Raw genomic sequence first — 18885 nt, forward strand, 5'->3', positions numbered from 1 at the left:
GAAGCTTCAGGCCATCCGAGGCCAACCCTCCTCTTTCAGGCAACCCCGTTCCCGAGCAGATATGGAAACGGGGGCCCTGACTGGTCAAGCGACTGTCGAAGGCCATAGAGCTGGTCAGTGGGCTGACATTTAGCAGGGACTAACATTTAGGGCCTCGACTCCAGGCCAGACGGCTTCCCCCATCCCCAGGTCCTGCTGCTACGAACATGTGGCCTCCCCGGTGTCTCTTTTCCTAAACAAACGCTATCATGTAAAACCCACACTTAGACGGGATGCCTTCTCAAGTACCACAGAGCCCATCGCAAGGCCGCTCAGGGAGCCCTGGGAAAGTGATGCCCAAGCCGGCAGAGACCCCTGCAGAGAGAAGGGACACAAGGGTGAGTGCGTGCGTGTGGGTCCACATGGAAGCGTGTGCACGTGTGTGGGAGCGGATCTGTGTGCACGTGTGCACCTGCCTGCGCCTGTGAGCTGTCGGCCCACACGCAGATTCCAGCATGACCGCGGTCTAGACCGAGCTCCCTTGCGCGGCCCATCGGGCCCCCCACACCGCACGGTTTGCTGGAGACTGAAACACGGTGACGGTGCATCCGAGCCAAGGGAAAAGTGATTTTGCAGCCCCGCGTGCTGCTCTGGCTGAGCTACACTACGCTTAGCCTTGAGAGTGTGTGGGACGGGATGGCTGAGAAACACGCCACCACGCCCACACTCCCAGGGCTATCTCCGCTCTCAGCTCTAACGAGAACCATGTCTGCTTAAACGACTGTGAAGGACGAGCCTCAGGGGCCATTCGCATTATTTTGTCGTGCTGGAATTTTACATCAGGCAACACATGCTTAAGAAATCATGTTCACGTTCCTGGGGACCTCCCAGCACACTGGGCCTGGACACAGGATGTCTGCAGGAGTGAGAGCGCTCCATGGCTCCCGCGTCGGAAATCTTGGACTTTGAGACGTAGGGTCTCAGGTTTTCATCTGTGAAATGGGAGTGACCCTGACTGTCCAGGGCATTAGGGATCAAAGAAACATCACACAGGGGAGCAGTCTGTGATGGGAAAGGCACTGCCATAGATCACGAGCATGAAAATACACACTTTAAAACCCACTGTGCCATCAACGTAACTTTCCTCTCTGCTAAACCCTAGCTCCATGTGCTTTTGCTGAATGAGTGAGTGTGTGAGAGCAATGGACACACTGGAGAGAAGGGGGCTGATTTTCTCACACTCCCATGTGGGTTCCTAACTCCCAGCTCCAAATCCGCTCGCATGCTGGCTGGGGCTCTGCAGGGCTGTGAACACGAGCAGGAGGGGCCTGAGGGGAGTCAGGTCGGAAGAGCAGACAGGTCAGTTACCGTCTCACCAGGACACACGCGTGTTAAGAACACGACGCAGCACAGCGCATCACCCATTTTCCTGACCGTGGCCCACTTTCTCATCCTGCCATCCTGAGAGGAGGGGACTTCCAAAGCTAGGACGGTCCAGGGCGGCTGTGAACTGCTGTAGGCAGTGGCCACAGCTGGCTCACTTTTCTAAAGGCCTCACTGTGTGTCAGCTTCAAATGTCTGTTTCATGTTCACATTCACGGCTGGTTAAGTGCTTCGGCTGGGATTTGAACCTGGGCCATCTGCCTCCCTGGCTTGTGATCCTGCCTCTAGACAGAAGGAGTCACTCGGAGCCATCCCTTCCCAACAACTTTGGAAAAGGGAAGTCACCCAGACCTGCGCTCCTCTGAGGACTCATTCCAGATTCTACCCAGGTTTGGTGCTTCCATGGTGTGGCTCCTAAAGTCTCCTTACCATGGGCGCATTGTGTCATCTGTGGTCGGACTGCATGCTCCCTGAGGACAGGGGCTGTGTCCTGCTCCCTTCTGTAGACTGCCACAAAGCCTGGGACCGTTACTGATCTGCACTCAGTTGGGTTCCAGAGCAATGTGCTTAGCAAATTCCCAGAGGGCTGGTCAGGCTTCCTCTCCTATGCTCCAGGACTGAGGAGAGCAGAACACGCCCTGTGCTCCCCCAGAAGCATATGCCGGGTGCCTCCTTGCAGATGAATGCTAGTCCCTTCCCTAATCCGGCTTGTTACAGTTTTCTAGACTAATTCCACTAACTACAGATGCCCCAGCCAGGAACGTGTAACAGAGACCCTTTCGTGTTCTGTTCCAAGTGGATCAGAGGCAGGATCACAGTGGCCAGGAGCTCTGATGCTAGAGTCTGGCTACACGGGCTTGAATCTTATCAGCTGTGGGTTTGCTCTAGTTATTTAACACTCTATCTTAGATTCCTTATCCAGGTATAAAAATAGCAAACATTGATTTGTTGGGAGGATCAAACAACAAAACATCTGAAAAGCACTTTACATCATGCCTTGCGTATAGCTGATGCCGACTTGATTCGAGCTGGCATACCGGGTACTCAGCACACACCTGTCGTGGGGCCAGCATATGCGTGGGTGACCCACACATGAACAGGGAGGTGTGGCACCGCCGAGGAATGTGCAGACTGGTCTAAGAAGTCCGAGTTTGAGTGAGGGGGTTTCAGGAAGCTATTGATGATTTATCAGAATCAGATTAAGGGCAACAGGGAGCAGCACACCTAGAGAGATGTTCTGGAAGGACTGCAGGAGTAGGGGCTGGACTGAATCTAGATGAGACTGGAAATGGGAAGAAGAGGTCAAGTGGCTGTGAGGCCTTCTGGCTGGACAGAAGTTAGGGACTTGCCAGAACCTCAGATGGGTCCTTGGACAAGGAAGGGGAAGAGGGGGAAGGTGCAGTGGGGCAGTGTCTCTGTGGGCTACAGGGGGTGCCTCAGTCAGGGGAAAAACAGGGCAGTCTTCTGGGAAGAGTACACAGGTTGGATGTGTGTAGAACACAGTGAAGGCAGGGAAATTCAATCCGTTTTAAAGGGTTTCTTAGGAGGCTAATTACGAGCCTTGCTCCCACCTGCTAAATTTATGGGATATGAATGACCTGTGACTTTCCTCCGATATCCAGAGTCACCTTTTCATACGTTTCTGATGCTAACTATTGAGGAATAAGGTTGACTTCCTAATGCACTTGCCCTGGCATGTCTAGTCCAAGCCAAGTGCAGAGATTTGACCCCCCCCCCCACCTTTTTTTAAAGAAAGGAAGAGAGAGCTGGGGGGTAGGGGCAGAGGAAGAGGGAAAGAGAGAATCTCAAGTCCACTCTGTGGAGAGCATGGAGCCTGACCCTGACCTCAACCCCACAACCCTGAGTTCCTGACCTGAGTCGAAATCAAGAGTCAGACACTTAACTGACTGAGCCCCACAGGTGCCCCCAACTCCTTTTAGATAGGAAGGATTTGCCATGGAAATGGATGGGGTGTCACCCAAACAGTACTTCTGATCAGAATCCTGGATTTCACACCGATCTGACGGCCAGCCACGGTTAACACTGACTAGTCTCCTACTGGCACCCACCAAGCAAATGTTTTCATAATTTCTTTCCAAGAGAAACACATACAACAAATGGAACTTTCTGGGCACGGCTCGCACGTCTAGGGTCAGACATCTCCCTTCTCCGTCTCCATGGCCCTGACCTCAGCAGCCATGTCCTCTCCCCTGGGCTTTAGACTTTTCCAGAAGAGCCAGCTGCCTGATCTTGCCAAATCCCTGCTCTTTCTCCGATTACTCTTGGTGCTGCCGCTGGCGGGTCCTTCAAAGCCTACACTGGTCCAGACACCCCCGGGGTTGAGACCTCTTATGCCTTCCCAGTGTTCCTCCCTGACAACCAAATGTATCACCACGGCCTCCAAAGCCTCCACATTCCGGCCCCTGTCAAATTTAAACATAGCTCTGGGCCTGCCAGCAAAGCTCAGTCCCAGCCTGGACTGTCCCTCCCTCACCACCCGCTGGTTCCTGCCTCCCCAACCTTCCCATCTCAATTCACACACTCCTTCTTCCAGGAAGACCTCCATGATCCCCTAGACCAGATTAGGCCCCTCAGCCTTCTCTTTAGCACACTTATCACAGATGTTGACTAGGTGTGAGATTCTTGGAAAAATGTCAGTCTCCTCCTTCTGGCCCCATGTGGGCCCCTCGTCTATATTCAACCCCTGCTGTACCCTAAGTGGCGGCCACAGGGCCTGGCACAGTGGCGGTTCTCAGCACATGGGCGGCAGATGGGGGCCTTCCCACCGGAGCCCCAACAACACTCGGGAGACGTTCTGGATGGTTATGCTGGCCTCTCTTAGAGTTGTCTTCTGAGATGAGAGTAGCACAAATGTCATGTGCACTGTCTCCCACAGGCCTTATTATAAGAAACAATATAAAAGATAATCTTCCCTCAGATGTGGCCAGCAAAGGATAAAACCACAAATATTTCAGCCTGTCAGGACAATAGAGAGATAAAAGACAAGCGATTAATTCCAAAATTAAAATCAGCCACTACTCAGCCTGTCAACCAGCTTATACTGATGGTGGAGAGATGAAATTTTTTAAAAAAGAGGGTACTATAGCCAAAAGCCATTCTTATTTTTATATAATCTTAAATTTAGGAAAATTCATTGTGTGCTGACTTCAGGGGATAAGAAGATGAGTCAGCACATTTCTTTTTTTGTTCTCCAGCCTGATTCAATAAAAACAAAACCCCAACGGCTGAGTCTGTCTCCTCACCATGAAAGACAAGACGAGGTCATGGACTCTGCTCAAGGGGTTTCTGCTGGAAGGACAGTCTGTCTAGGGCTGCGGGTTCTCTCATGGGGAAGACTCTTCACTCCTTGTCTTCATAGTAACATGGCTGAAGGCTCAGAATGGAAGCAAAGGAAGGGGACCAAGTTGATGCTGGGTTACAGGACAAGTTGTTCTCATTCTAATTGTGTGAGCAATACGTGCTTGCTGTTTCTGGGGGCTTGGGGGTGCCAGTTAGCCTACCCTCCAACTGCTTTGCCTACAGGAGCTAGATTCAGGGTCAGAAGAAGATTAAAACACATCTTCAGCTTAATTACATTCAGAAAAAGGGGTTTCTGGTATATTCTGTTAAAGGCCACCACTTAGGTCTGGTTAGAACTGAGGCATGTGCAATTTCCAACCTTTATCCCTACCACTCTGTTCTTGCTAGTCAAGCCTTGGGGCTCATCTCAGGGAGGCTGGGGCTGCAGGACACTTTTGCTGAGAATGCTCCATGGAGGGAGCGGGCAAGCCCCAGCCACCACTGACTGAGGGAGGACACCAAGGCTCGACTCATGGCCCTTCCAGGCATGGGATCTCCCCGCTCCCCAATAAGCAGGGACTAGGGTTGTTGGGCCTGCTTACTCCTGCTCTCTTCTCCCTAAAAAAGATTGCTCCATTCAGAGGAGTGGGGGATGAGTAGAAGGACGGAGTAGACATTCACCTGTCTATACGCTGACCTTGCAGAGAAACAAGAAGAAAGAAAAACATAATCCTCCCACTCACCATATACACACAAAAATCACAGAAAATAGAAAAATCCAGAGCCTCCCCACACAGAGATGGCCACTGTTAACACCCTGGCATGCTTCCCTCTGGCTTCGTCTCTAAGATGGCTACCTCTGTAGCCTACAGCCTGCACCGTCCGAGACCCTAACAGACCCAGCAGCTGCTTTAGTACTCTGTCTCTTCTCTCTTATCATATTTGTCTTCCCACATGAGAAAAAAGGACAAAAATTGCCTAAGAAAAGGAAAATTAGTAAGGGGGGTTGAAACCAAAACCACGAATCTGGTAGAACAGCCTTGGGAGCATATCTTACACATTCTGGCTGTGTCCATGCTAGAGGACAGCCACTCACCCCCACGTACAACAGGGAAGGGGAGGACTGAAGCCTCCTGTAACTGTGATGCTCTTTTTTCTGTTTCTATTTGGAACAGCACTTACAACTGTGAAGATAGCTTTCATGATCACCATAAAACATACATTAAATGAGAGCATCCTAGGAGGAAAGAAGAGAAAAAACTGGAGAGTCAAGTGTGAAATGACAGCACCAATGTTTCTGTCCAAGGTTGATTCTCAGATCTTCATTTTTGACCCCCATCTTTCTCCTGGACTCCAGATCCATATACCCAGCTGCCGACTGAACACCTTTACTTGGCTGTCCCATTACAGACTCAATGGGGACAAACCTGTCCTCACTGACCCCTCTGCATTCCCAAACCAACAACTGCTCCTTAATGGTGCCAGTGACAACACAAGGCCTGATGTTGGTGACAACCCCCTCATCCACTATCTTGTCTCTTCTGTCTCTTCAGGTTTTCTTGACTCTGGCCAGTTCCATCCATTGCAAGGCCACTTCTGTGGGGAAAACCTTCATCAGCTACCTGAGATCCCTAACAGATTTTCTCGCCTCTGGTCTATCAGCGATTCTGCCAATCTCACTTCCATTCTGCCATCAGAGACCCTTTCTAAAGTACAGGACTGAATATGCCATTCCCCTGCATGAAAACCTTCTAGAGCTTCCAATTTTCTATAAGATCAAGTCAAAACTCTTTAGCACCAAAGGGTTTTATACCAACTTTTCTCTTCTGTACTCATTTTTAGAGACTTAAATATCATTTTCTTAATGAAGCGGCCTCCAATGAGCTAAAACGAACCACGGCCTTGATAATGTTCCAATGGTATTTTGTACACACCTCCTATGGTAGCAATTTTATTAATACATAAGTATTTCCAAGTTTTTAAAGCACTCTACTCTATGAGTAGAATATATATGCTGAAAAATATGTTTTAGTCAACCGATGTCCCCAGAGCCTAACTGTCAGCACACAGAAGGTGGTTAATAAGTGAGCGAATGGGTAAATGGATGAATGGATTCTGGGGGCATCAACCAAGGCACTGCAGGGGCTGTGTGAATGTTTTGGAAAGCCTGGTCTGTGCAAGGTGCTGCGTGAGGCTCTATGGGAATAGAAAATAGATATAAGAAATATTCCCCAACCATAAGAGTTCTTATAATATATATAAAATATATTATGGATTATATTTGAAGAAATAATATCAATTATAATAATACTTTTCATCTAGATATAGTAATACATTAAATTACATTATCAGATACATAGATGTCAAACTCTCTTTGCATTCCTTAGATGAGTCCCATTTGGTCACAAAGTAGTTTTCAAGATATGTGCTGGATATGATCTGTAAATATTTATTTAGGATTTTTGCAACTATGTTCATAATATAATATTCATATTGTGGATGGTCTTTTTCTGACTTTTGTAGTTCCTCTCTTCTCCCTTAAAAATTTTTTAAAAAGTTCAAAGGGACTATTTTTTTTTTTTATAGGTTTGGCAAGTTACCTGATAAAATATTTGGGTCTGATTTTTTTGGGGGAGGGTGGATTTTAAAAACTTTATTTTTTATTTATTTTCTTTATATAGTTATATTTACATTTTTGTTTCACCTTGAATAGCATTAAGAATTTACATTTTTAAGAAAATGGTTAGTAATGTTGATAGCATTCCTGTAATTCTCAAAAATCTCTGTATGGCAAGAGTTATGCCCGTCTTGGTGTTCTCAATACCACTGTTTGGGAATTCTTCTTTCTTCTTGATTAGATTTGTGTTTTATTAATTTTATTAAAATTTTCAAAGAGCCATCTTTTGGCTTGATTCTCTCAATTTTGGGGGGAGGGTCTTCCTTTTCATTAATTTAAGCCCATCCTTCAAAATCTTCCTTTCTGAGAGAGGTATGGTTAACTCTCCCTCTCTGGTTATGGATTTGTCAGTTTACTATAATTCTTTTGATTACTGCTTCACAGGTTTTGAGGCTATTTATTAGTACACATAGGTTCACAGTTATTCAGTTATTTTACCATTCTTTGGAATTGTTCCTTTTATCATTAAGTAATCAACCCCTTTATCCATAATAACGCCTTTTTTTTTTTTTTTGCCTTAGGATTTAGCCCATCAGATATTAATGCTACAACAGCAGCTTTCTTTAGGTTAATATTTGTCTACTATTTATTTTCTATTCCTTTCACGACCATTTTGTATTTTGAGTGTGAGTCTTGTAAAAATTATGTGGCTGGATTTTAAGTTCTAAGCAGATAATCTGTTTTTATTTTAGCAAACAGATTCATTCTATTTACATATAATTAGATTAATATGTTTGCTCATTTTTATGTACTTATTTTGTGTTTTATATTTACTCTGCTTTTCAAAACCTTTTGCTTCTTTCCTGCCCTCTACTGAGCTGATACATTATTTTTGTTCATCATTGATTATTTGGGATTAAACATTCTGCTTTTCCATTCTTTTAAGGGTCATACTTAAATTTGCAAGTTATCAAAATCTAAAGTGAACATGGATCTGTATTATTTTCAAGTACAATACAAATTCTTAAATTGTTTTAAATCTATTTGCTCATCTTGTCTTAAAACATCCAAATTTAGTCACTATTGTTGCAATTTTTAACCTAAATAGCTTGCTTAGATCTACTCACATGTGATTATTCTGCTTACTGTGGCCTCTGATGTCCCACCCTTGCCCCTTGTGTTCCATTTCTTTCTTCCTGCAAAAGTCTTTGATAGCTATTTCATTAGAATTTAAGAGCAGTAAATTCTCTTTGTGTGCAAGTGCATCTTATTATTATTTTTGTGATTTTCTGTCAGCTTTCTGGAATTTTAATTTTTTAGTTGCTGACAAGTCTGCTGTTGGTTCAACTGTCATTTCGCACAAATGTCTCTTTTCTCTCAGGCGGTTTTACGGTTTCATCCTTGCTGGTGTGCAGTTTCAGCACAAGGCTTCCTGGAGGGAATTTATTTTTCTTCTTCCTGCTTGGGACACATGTCTTTCTTCAATTCCAGGACACCCTCATCACACTCTGTTTAAACACTGCTGCTTTTTTTCCACTTTCTTTCTTTCTGTATCTTCACTCTGGAGTTTCTTTTTTTAAAAAATAGATTTTATTGATTTATTTATTTTAGAGAGAGAGTGCACGAGTAGGGGGAGGGGCAGAGGGAGAGAGAATCTTGAGCAGACTCCGCGCTGGGCGTAGAGCTGGAGGCAGGGCTCAATCTCACGCCCCTGAGATCCCAGCCTGAGCCAGAATCAAGAGTTGGACACTCCACTGACTGAGCCACCCAGGTGCACCTTCACTCTGGAATTTTATTAGGCCTATTCTGTTGTCTTTAAAATACTTACCATTTTCTCTGATTTCTCTATTATCTTGCATTCTCAGAGGTGTGGATTCTCTTGTTACTCTTGTTCACCAATGCTCACTTACAGAGGCTTTTCTCACTGTGTGTTTTGTAATTTTGATTTGGGACTCATCATTGTTCTTTGTTTTGGGGGTCTTGTGGTCTGAGCTGTAGAAATTTCTCTACAGAATTATTTTGGGTGGCTTCAGCCCAGGGGACCCCAGATTGCTAATGTGGGACCAATCATAGCCTGACTGGTTCCATTATATTTTTGAGGTCAATATATTGACTGGGAATTACATTTCCATACAGGTATTAAAATTGAGACCCTAGTCCACCGCACCACAAACATATACTTACAAGGCTAGCTGGGGTTTCAATTTCTCTAATTTTTATGGGCGTTTTCTTCAATCCAGGATACCCTGAGACAATTCTCTTTATTGTCCCTTCTCTGGACCAGAGTTTTTCTTTTTCCCTTTTTCACAGAAGAAGCATCTCTCTGGGGCCCAGCTTCTGTGGGACTCTCAGCTGTAGGTGCCCCCACTTCTCTTGCCCCAAATTCTAAGCACAGGTCGCCCTTTGAGGTATGAGCCCAACTCACCAACCTACTGCTCCGAGCTCATGTCCCCTCCTTGTTTCTGCCTCCAGGGATTTCTTGGATTCTCTTTTAAGCTTGACCAGGTTTCAAAAAAAGTTCATAGATGGTTATATTTTATCCAGGACTTCTATGTGCTTTCTTCGGGCTGGAAGGTCAGTATCAGGTCATTCCACCAAATTGCTATGAGTCTGAAGGTATCAATTTGTACTTGCTTTGTGCCAAACATGTGATAAAGAAAACAAGCCTTGGCATCATTCACAGAAGGGAGAGATCCCTGCTGCTACTCGGGGTTGCTTGACAACAATTCAATGCAAATGTAAAGCCTTCCTCTAAGCTAATTCTTTTTAAAACAAATATCCAGATTTTTTTAAAAGTAATTTTCCTAGTTCTCAGAAGGCTGCAACTCTCTTTAAATCCCTATATTCACACACACAGGCTGAGCGAACACAGAGGGTACCCAGGAAGCACTTGTTAAAGGATCAGATAGAAGTAGCCTCTTGTCTCACTTACACATAAAACTTCAAATACCAGGGAAGCTAAAAGGTGATAAAGGTCATATTATAGTAAGAACCATGATATAGAACCATATTGTTTATGGAGGATTTATCGTTTATATAAATAAATTTATATAAATATAAATATTTATGGTTGATACACTTATAATAGGTAGGTTACATTTCTAATAAGTAGGATACATTTATAGGTTCACTAGAATCAATTTTCCTTTGAGTTTTTTGAAGACACTTAAAGTGTAACACAGCGAAGTTCAGCCCAGGCTACCTCGAACTTAGGCTTTTCAAGCCACCTTGAACTTAAGCTAGGTTTTCTAGAAAGGGTTTGCCTAACTGAGCGTCCCCCTAGTGAGTAGAAGGTGGTTTCAAGGTCAGCAACACCTCATAGGCCTGTTCTGGCACAAAGCTGGCCAAGGCCAAGTTTTCCTGGAGCGGGACGCAGTGCCCGAACCCTGAGTGGCGCACCGGCTCTTGGTGGGATCTAAGTGAAGAATCCGGGCGTGTGACTTTGCTAGGAGAAAAGAGCCGCTAAGTGCAAGCCCAGATTGGATAGCACAAGATCACAGGGGTCTACTTGCTGGACTTACCGTGAGATTTCGACTGAGGGAGACGTCAGTGCCATCTTGCAGATAATGAGTTTCTGTGAAACTGCTAGCGATGAGACCTCTGTGGAAAAGTAAAAACAACAGGAAAAGATGAGTGTAGCATCGTACTGGTATGCTGCTTGGGAGTTTCTAGGCCACAGGGCGGCCAGCATCTGGCCCATCCTCATTTCACAGATGACCCAATGTGGATCCCAAAGGACCTTCCTCCTATTCAGGAAGGAGTCAGGAGACCCAGACAGGGGGATCCAGACGTATGCTCGGAACAACAGCGTCCACACTACACGGGGAGCCCTCCCTCACTCTCTTACCTCATTCCTCCCAAACACTCCCAGGCATGTGTACCCCCAGGAACACAAGCATACATGTGCACACGCAGTGGGAACGTGCACAGAACACACACTCTTCTGCAAATCACACCTGCAGGTTTCCAGGCTGGGGGACTTCACCTGCCTGGCAGTCAGCAGGCTCTCCCATCTAGAATCAATGGCGGCACCACCTGTTGGGAAAATAATTCTGGGTCCACAATATTACACCTGCTGATACCTCCTGGGGTGAGAGAAACAGCTATCGATGGGAACATGTCAAAGAAGAGAAGAAGAGTTCAGAACAACAATGAAATGTTCAAAGCGCTGCTACAGAGGCTGAGGAAAAATGATTTCGGATACACTGAAATATTGAATTTTTAAGATAAATGAAAGAGAAAAAGCTCTCTTTATCCTAACTAAAATTGTATGTGGTCTACTAGATCTTCATCAATGAGAGTAAAGCCTGAGTTCCTTTAGGTTTTCAATTATTTAGCGATTTCTTTTGTAATATGCGTTATTTTATTCTTTTTCAACAGAACTGTGACAAATAGTTCCTGTACACCTACTATGTGCGAGGTGCTGTACTAGCTGTGAGGGTATATCGGTAAATAAGGACACGGTGGCCTGAGGGGGTGACAGAGGAGACACCACCCAGCATGGGGAGGGCTCCCGCAGAGGTAGGCAGTCTCACTGGGTGAACGGAACATGGCAGGGGTGTGCTGCTGAAGGAAGTTTTGCACAGGAAGCCTGACGCTGGAACAGCAGTTGGCCAGACAAAGGAGGGGTGGGAGGAGAAGGGAATTCCAGGTGGGGGACGGCAAGCCAGGAGACCTACGGTCTGAAATCTGGGAAGCCGGGCTGGTGCGAGACGGGGAAGGAAGGGTCCGTATACATGGAGCCTGGGTGGTACCTGCTGGGGCGATGAGGATTGAGAACTGTTGTGTATAATGGACTTTGCAGGAGGTGCGGTGCCTGCCGGTGGGGGTGGGGGGCTGTCTCCCTGCCCCCCAGCCTTCAGAAAATGCACTTCGCCCCATTGGTTGTGTTGGGAGTCACTCCACTTCCCATCCAGAGATAAACCTGGGATCCAAGCGAGCCATTCGGGAACCTTCCCTACAGCATGCCAGAAGTGGGGCCTCTGGGGAGCAGTCTCGCCTCCTTGTTCGCAGAACTCCAGAAATACACTCACTGGGCTTCCCTCAGCCGGGTCCCCTCCTTTCTGAGGACCCTCCCCAGGGGACCAAGCCATCACTCGGCTTTCCAGGTGTGCGGGGGACCGACATTGCCTCTCCCCTTTCCTGGTAAAGCCCTGTCCTTGGGTTCAGTTGGCTTGGGTTAGGTTTTGCAACCAGAGCAAACAGGGAAGAGACAAACGGAAGAGATAGAAGTCGGAAGCTGTGGACGCAACAGATGAGGAACACTTCCTCACAGTCCGTCTCCCCAGCTTCTCTCACAGCCACGCCCAGAACTGAAAGCAATCCCCCTGTTCTACGTGAATTTTGAAATATTTAGGATAGACCCAGCTTCAATGAGTTAAACCTATATAGTGGTCTGATTTGTGCTCTGCTTACCAGTGAATGTTGGAGAAGCGTGTGCCTAAAACACAAAATAGACGATCTCTCACACTCACTGACAAAGGTACATGGATCCTTCTGTACGTCCCCCCCCCCCCCCCCCGCCCCCTACTCTGCACAGATCATGCTGGGTGAGGTTAACCTCCTGCTGCTTTTGGTCTCAAGTCCTCATCCTCTAAGTATCCCTCCTGTGAGCTGTCAGAGGACCCTCTGGACAGGCTCACTGCCAGGGAGACTGCAGCCCTGCTGGGATGGGCAGCGGCAGGTGGGGTAAGTGTGGGAGGCTGGTGGCCTAGACCAGGAGAGCTGTAGGGGAGGCCAAGGGGATGGGGACAGCAAAGGTCAATGAATCTTTCCAGAGGATAGTTCTGAAGGGAAGCAGAGACATGGGGTGTGAAGTCAAGAGGCAGGGGCTTGAGGGGAGAGTGTTATCTAAAGGGATGGGCTGGAGAAATGGGGACAGAGAGGAGGCAGAGCAAAGCCTCGGAAGTCAGAGGGAAGATGCTTAGTGCACAAGGGTGAGCGAGGAGGAGCCAGGCCGGCCTCAGGTAGGGCCTGTAGCAGCCCTAGTGCTCCTGCTGAAGAAGGGGCTTGGTTGGCTCCAAGTCACAGAGAGGGGAGAAAAAGAAAAACATAATATAATTCAAGTTATATTATTAGTACTTACATTGTTTACTGTTTGCTCATCATTTTATTATTCTGCTTACATTGGTTAGTATTTTAGTAATACCACTCTTGACAGTACTAGATCCTTATTTTGAAGGAACCTAATGCTAGGAGGAGTCACACACACAGGAATTTGCAGAGAGGTGATTTTTAATCCAAAGAGATACCATTTTAAGGCTTTCTAACCGAAAGCTGGTTTGAATGGATGTCCAAGGAGAAGACTCACTTCATGTATGAGAGACATGGAAAATCTGCCAGGAAGGCCAGGAATTGGAGAAGATGAGCTTCTCATAGACAACAGTCTATGAAACAGTCTTGCGGACAAGAGGGATTTGGGGGTATAACAGCAGAAAGATTAATTGTAAGGTTTTAAAACGTGACTCTTTACAGTAATACAAAGGCCCACGAACAACTTCTGCCTTTAAAAACCTACTGCTTCATTGCACTACTAGGTATTTATCCAAAGGATACAAATGTAGCGATTCAAAGGGGCACCTGTACCCCAGTGATTACAGCAGCAATGCCCACAATAGCCAAACTGTGGCGAAAGCCCAGATGTCCACCGACAGATGAATGAATAGACAAGATGAGGTGTACATATACAACGGAATATGACTCAGCCATCAAAAAGGATGAAATTTTGCCATTTGCAACGATGTGGATGGAACTAGAAGGTATTATGCTAAGGGAAATAAGCCAGTCAGAGAAAGACAAATACCATATGATTTCACTCATATGTGGAATTTAAGAAACAAAACAGAGGAACATAGAGAAAGGGAAGGAAAAATAAAATAAGATGAAATGGGGGTGGTAAGCCGTAAGAGGTGCTGAACTCCAGGGAACAAACTGAGGGCTGCTGGAGGGGAGATGGGTGGGGGATGGGGTCACTGGGGGACGGGCATGAAGGAGGCACGTGATGGAATGAGTCCTGGGTGTCATATGCAACTGATGAATCATTAAATTGTATTCCTGAAACTAATACCATGTTAACTAAATTGAATTTAAATAAAGAATTTTTAAAAATGCTACTGCATTTCCTTATTGTCCTGATGTCACTTAAACAGAAATACCACCTCAGTTGTACTCTGAGCTCTGAACTGCGTCACTGCAGTTCCCTTTATTGAAAGAGGGAGAGGCTGACTGCTGAGTCATGCCCGAGCATGTCCCCTGAAGCTAGGACAGGGATGACACTCCTTTCTGAGTTTTTCTCATAGAATCTGGGAAAGAAATGGCCTGGAGCGCAGGCGCAGGGACAGCACCGTGGGTGTTAACCTTCTCAAAGGGAGGGCGGCACACAGAACAGACGCTCAGGCTCCACAGGCATGGCCGGCACCCTGAGCTTAGGGGGGCTAGACCGGCTCATGCCTCAGTTTCCCATGAGGGACTGGGATAGGAGATGGAGGGCAGCCAGCTGGCATGGCCTCTGGGGCCCCTCTGCAATGCTCAAGCCATGGGTCTGTGAACCACATGGGGCTCCAGGAACTGGGTGTCCCTGGGCCACACGCTGCACAAAAGGTCCCATCCCACTCTCTATGCTGACCTCCTCTCATCGCCAGACCGTCCACCTCACATTTCCCTCAGGCTGCGAGGAGCTGAGGGCAGTGATGGGCTGGTCCAGATCCCACTTTGGGGTCATGCACTCCCCTGCTTAAAGCCAGAAATGCCTTCCCACTGTGCTTGGAATGAATTCCCCAGCCTTCCATGCTCTCCCAAGTGCTCACAACCTTAAACCTTAACCCCCCAACACACCGTGACTGCTTGTGACTCAGTCTACCCCAGGCTATGCTGTCTCCTGGCATGTTCTAGAACATTTCACACCCTATCCCACTTAGGGCCTTTGTATTTGTCCTGCCCTGTGCCTGGACCATCCTCCACGTGATTGTTCGTGGGGCTGGCTCCTTTTCATCTTTCGGGTATTAGTTCAATGTCTTTGCAGAGCGTCCTTTCCTGATCATCTCCCTGGAAGTGGCCTCCATCCTCACCACTCCCCACATCATAGAACGCCTCTGGTTTCCTTACTTGTCTATGTCTCCCAGTCCAGGCCCTGTGCCAAGCCCTTTATATGCACCTCATTGAATCCTGATAGTGCCTAGTATCTGGCTCTGTGGTTTAGATCCCATTTTTACCCCAATTTAAACAAGGAAACTGAGACACTGGGAGTTTAAGTGACCCACCCAGAAGCACACCTGGTTTTGGTGTGAACCTGCACTCTTAACCACTATGGGGCTCTGTCTTCACAGGCCGCCCTGGAGACGGTGCACTGACCGGCCGCAGGTGCTGGGCTGAGCGCTGGATAAGTGCGTGTCAAGGGGAAAAAGAGACAGGCGACTGGACGGACGGGTGAATGACAGGATTTCAGGAGGATACTGCAGGCAGAGTCTTTTTGCCTTGGGCTACCTCCACTGAACCCAGGTCTTCCATGTTTCATGTCTTTCTTAGTGACCATGACTTGCTGAAGAACCATAGCTGAAACTGAGAATGTGCTCACTCAAGGCTTTCTAAGTTGTGTGTCTAATTTAAAAGGGCTAGAAGTCAAAGGTCCCTTGAGAAAACAGAGAGGCAGTAGGACGATGGCCATATTGGAAATGCAATAGCAATGGGCCCATTTCCCTAGATTTCCCCAAGGAGAAAATCCAATTAGATGCATGCTCTGTGTCAGCAAATGAAAACAGAAGGTGAATGCATAATTTCATGAGAACGTTCCTTTTCTCTGGTTGTTAGATGAGCTGATCTAACATGGAATTCTGTTCCTCTCTATACCAGAAAATAAAATGCCAGGAGTTGATTTTGGTATTTTCCATATGTTTTGCTATTATAAGTGATACCTCAATATTCGCATTTAATATATACTGTGCTGGACATTGGGAATGAGACCCCCCTCGAACTCACCATCTGGTGAAGGATAGACCCAGAGAGTGATGAGAGCTCTGTGATGGGAGATACGCCCAAAGCACTGGGGGAGTTCAAGGAAAGGCTTCCAACCCAGAAGCCAGCCTGAGGGAGGTGGTACCTCATGAAAGATGGGGAAGAGGAAATCAAGTAGAGAGAGGATAGTGACCTGGGAAATGGAGAGGAATGAGGAAGAGAATAGTCGAGATATGGGTAACCACATTCTCAAAGGCACAGAGAGCACAGGAGGAGTGTGCTAGTGGGGGATGGGCACAGGAAGCAGCTTTGTGGAGTTGCAGGGGCTGGGGTATGGAGTCTGTAGCAGGGAGACACACGTGCTCAGAGGGGCAGGCTGGGAACTAATCCTATAAGTTGCAAGTGTTGCTGACTTTATTCCGTGCAACGGGGAGCCATTAAAAGTGGCTGTGATCTGAGCAGACACAAGCTTTGGAGAAAAAGGTCACTCTGACAGCCATGTAGATAACACTGGGGGAAAGCAACAGGGTGCCTGGGGGCTCAGTCAATCAAGCATTCGATTCTTGATTTCAGCTCAGGTCTTGGTCTCGGAGTTGGGAGTTCAAGCCCCACACTGGGCTCCACACTTGGCGTGGGGGAAAAAAAAAAGATGGAAAGAAACAAGGCAGCAGGAAGCTAGTGTGAGCCATCAAACAAATGACCAGACCAAGATATGAGACTTCAGGATGGGAAATTCAGACAAGGGCACAGAATTAGGAACTTGACTTGACAATGAGATGGGTAGTTCACGCAGGAGGGAAAGGAGACAGTGAGGTCTGTCTTGGCCATGTCAAATGTCAGGTACCTGGCAGTCATGGTCGTGCATGTCCCCCAAGCAGCTGATTCCCTGAGTCTAAGATTTAGGAAGTGGTTGGGAGTGAAGATAGAGATGGAAACACCTAGACAGCACATGCTCTGTTGATAGGAGAACAGGTACAATCTTGTCTTTTCCAGTCGAGCACTCTATTTTCTGAGTTCAAAGTCTTTGGGTATATCTGGCTAGAAATGATCACTTATGATTTACATTAGAACACTGTGATATAGTGTTCTTATAAAATGTCTTACCTTTCTGAAATGATTTGTATATTGAAATTTTAAAAATTACCCCAAAATTGCCTTTTTAAGTTAGGATTGAAATGATTCCACTCTAAATTTACTATTATACAATTTAATTCTGTAGTTTGAATGATATGAATTTCATCAAAATGGCATATTTTATTCCCCAAAGCATAAGAGAGCAGTAAGAAACACCTGCTTATTTTTATTTCTGGAATCACTTTCTCCGTCCTTCCTCCACTAACATCTCTCCAGTGTTCTGCTGGGACTCTGTTATGGGCCTTTCCTTGCTCAGCTTTCTCAGTGACTCGTCTTCTCCCACTTTGGGTTGAGCTAAAGGGCAGAAACTACATCCCTAAGCTAGCATAATGCCTAGCACACCGGAAGTACTTAAGAAATAAACTGTGGCAAACACAGAATCATTAGAACAGAGAAAAAACCCATTTGGACAGAATGTGTTTAGACTAATTGAGTCAATTAAAAAGAAAAGAAAAATGGCTCTAAGTTGTGGTAACTGATCTTGGAGGGGGTCTGGGATGAGAGACAGTCACTTTACTCCCTTGTTATTTCAAGAACTCTAAATGCTGTCATGTCATCAAGACCAACCCTGACAACTTGTCACCAATTTCAATTTCACGACCGCTTAAATGAGGGAAGAGAATCTAAGAGATTGGCATCAATTATTTAGAACATGAAAAACTCGTTGATGACATGTCAACTTTTTTCTATTATTTCTTTGAAGACTATACATAGGGTTTAAGGGTTTAATTATGGTGTGCAGGATAGTCATGCGAAAGCATCACAAGATAGCTCTCGTGTGGGCTGCACTCCCAGGCACCACGGACATTCCGCAGTTAAATCGCACACGCACGCGCGGTATCTCTAGCAAACCCGTTTGGTATTCACAGCACCCAACCCGGTTTTTTGCTGACGATTTACTTCACTACAAGTTATTATTCCACAAATTACCAAATGATTCATATATAAATTTGGGTAATGGTTTTCTTTACAAGAATTTGAAAATATAGCTCTGAATATGTTCTTATGAGGGATAAACCATCTGGAGCTTCAACAGGATATAACACATAATAAAAACCATAATTAAAAACCATGATCAGGATCTTTCCAGTTACTAAAATGAATATCCTTTATTGAAAATGATCTATTTCTCAACCAGAGCTAAGTAAATAGAAAAGATCGAGAGGAAAACCAATATGTACCCAAACTGGTTGTTTCACACACGCAAAGAACTCCTTCTAGTCTTCAGTGAAAACCCCACGGCGGCTGGAGTCACGGGACTCCCCAGGCTCATAGCCTGGGCTCTTCTAGACTCTTTGATGGAGAGATCAGACAACTGAATAATTCTTGATAAAGATAGTGCACTGAGGTATGAAGTGAGAGATGGAAAATGAAACCAAGAAAAAGAATCCAAGACCTGCCGTCTTCTATGTCTCAGCTCTGCTTGAACATCCTTCAGAGCCTCGTCCTTGCAAATACTTAGGCTTTTTGTTTTCCTTATAGGAAAAGTCATCCTGGCAAACAAATGATGCTCTCGGTTCTTG

The 18885-nt window shown here is 46.1% G+C and overlaps 1 protein-coding gene across 1 annotated transcript in view; it reads right to left on the reverse strand.

Moving 5' to 3' along the window:
- LOC111145085 (ADAM metallopeptidase domain 12) overlaps positions 1 to 18885 on the reverse strand; it is a 319525-nt gene that overhangs the window by 105714 nt on the left and 194926 nt on the right. The window contains exon 4 of the mRNA XM_022499714.1: positions 10801 to 10879. Coding sequence (XP_022355422.1) covers positions 10801 to 10879 — 79 coding nt within the window. The remainder of the gene's footprint in view (positions 1 to 10800; positions 10880 to 18885) is intronic.

This window comes from Enhydra lutris, unplaced genomic scaffold (genome assembly GCF_002288905.1).
Source record: "Enhydra lutris kenyoni isolate GAN:26980312 unplaced genomic scaffold, ASM228890v2 scaffoldscaffold12, whole genome shotgun sequence".
NCBI lineage: Eukaryota > Metazoa > Chordata > Mammalia > Carnivora > Mustelidae > Enhydra > Enhydra lutris.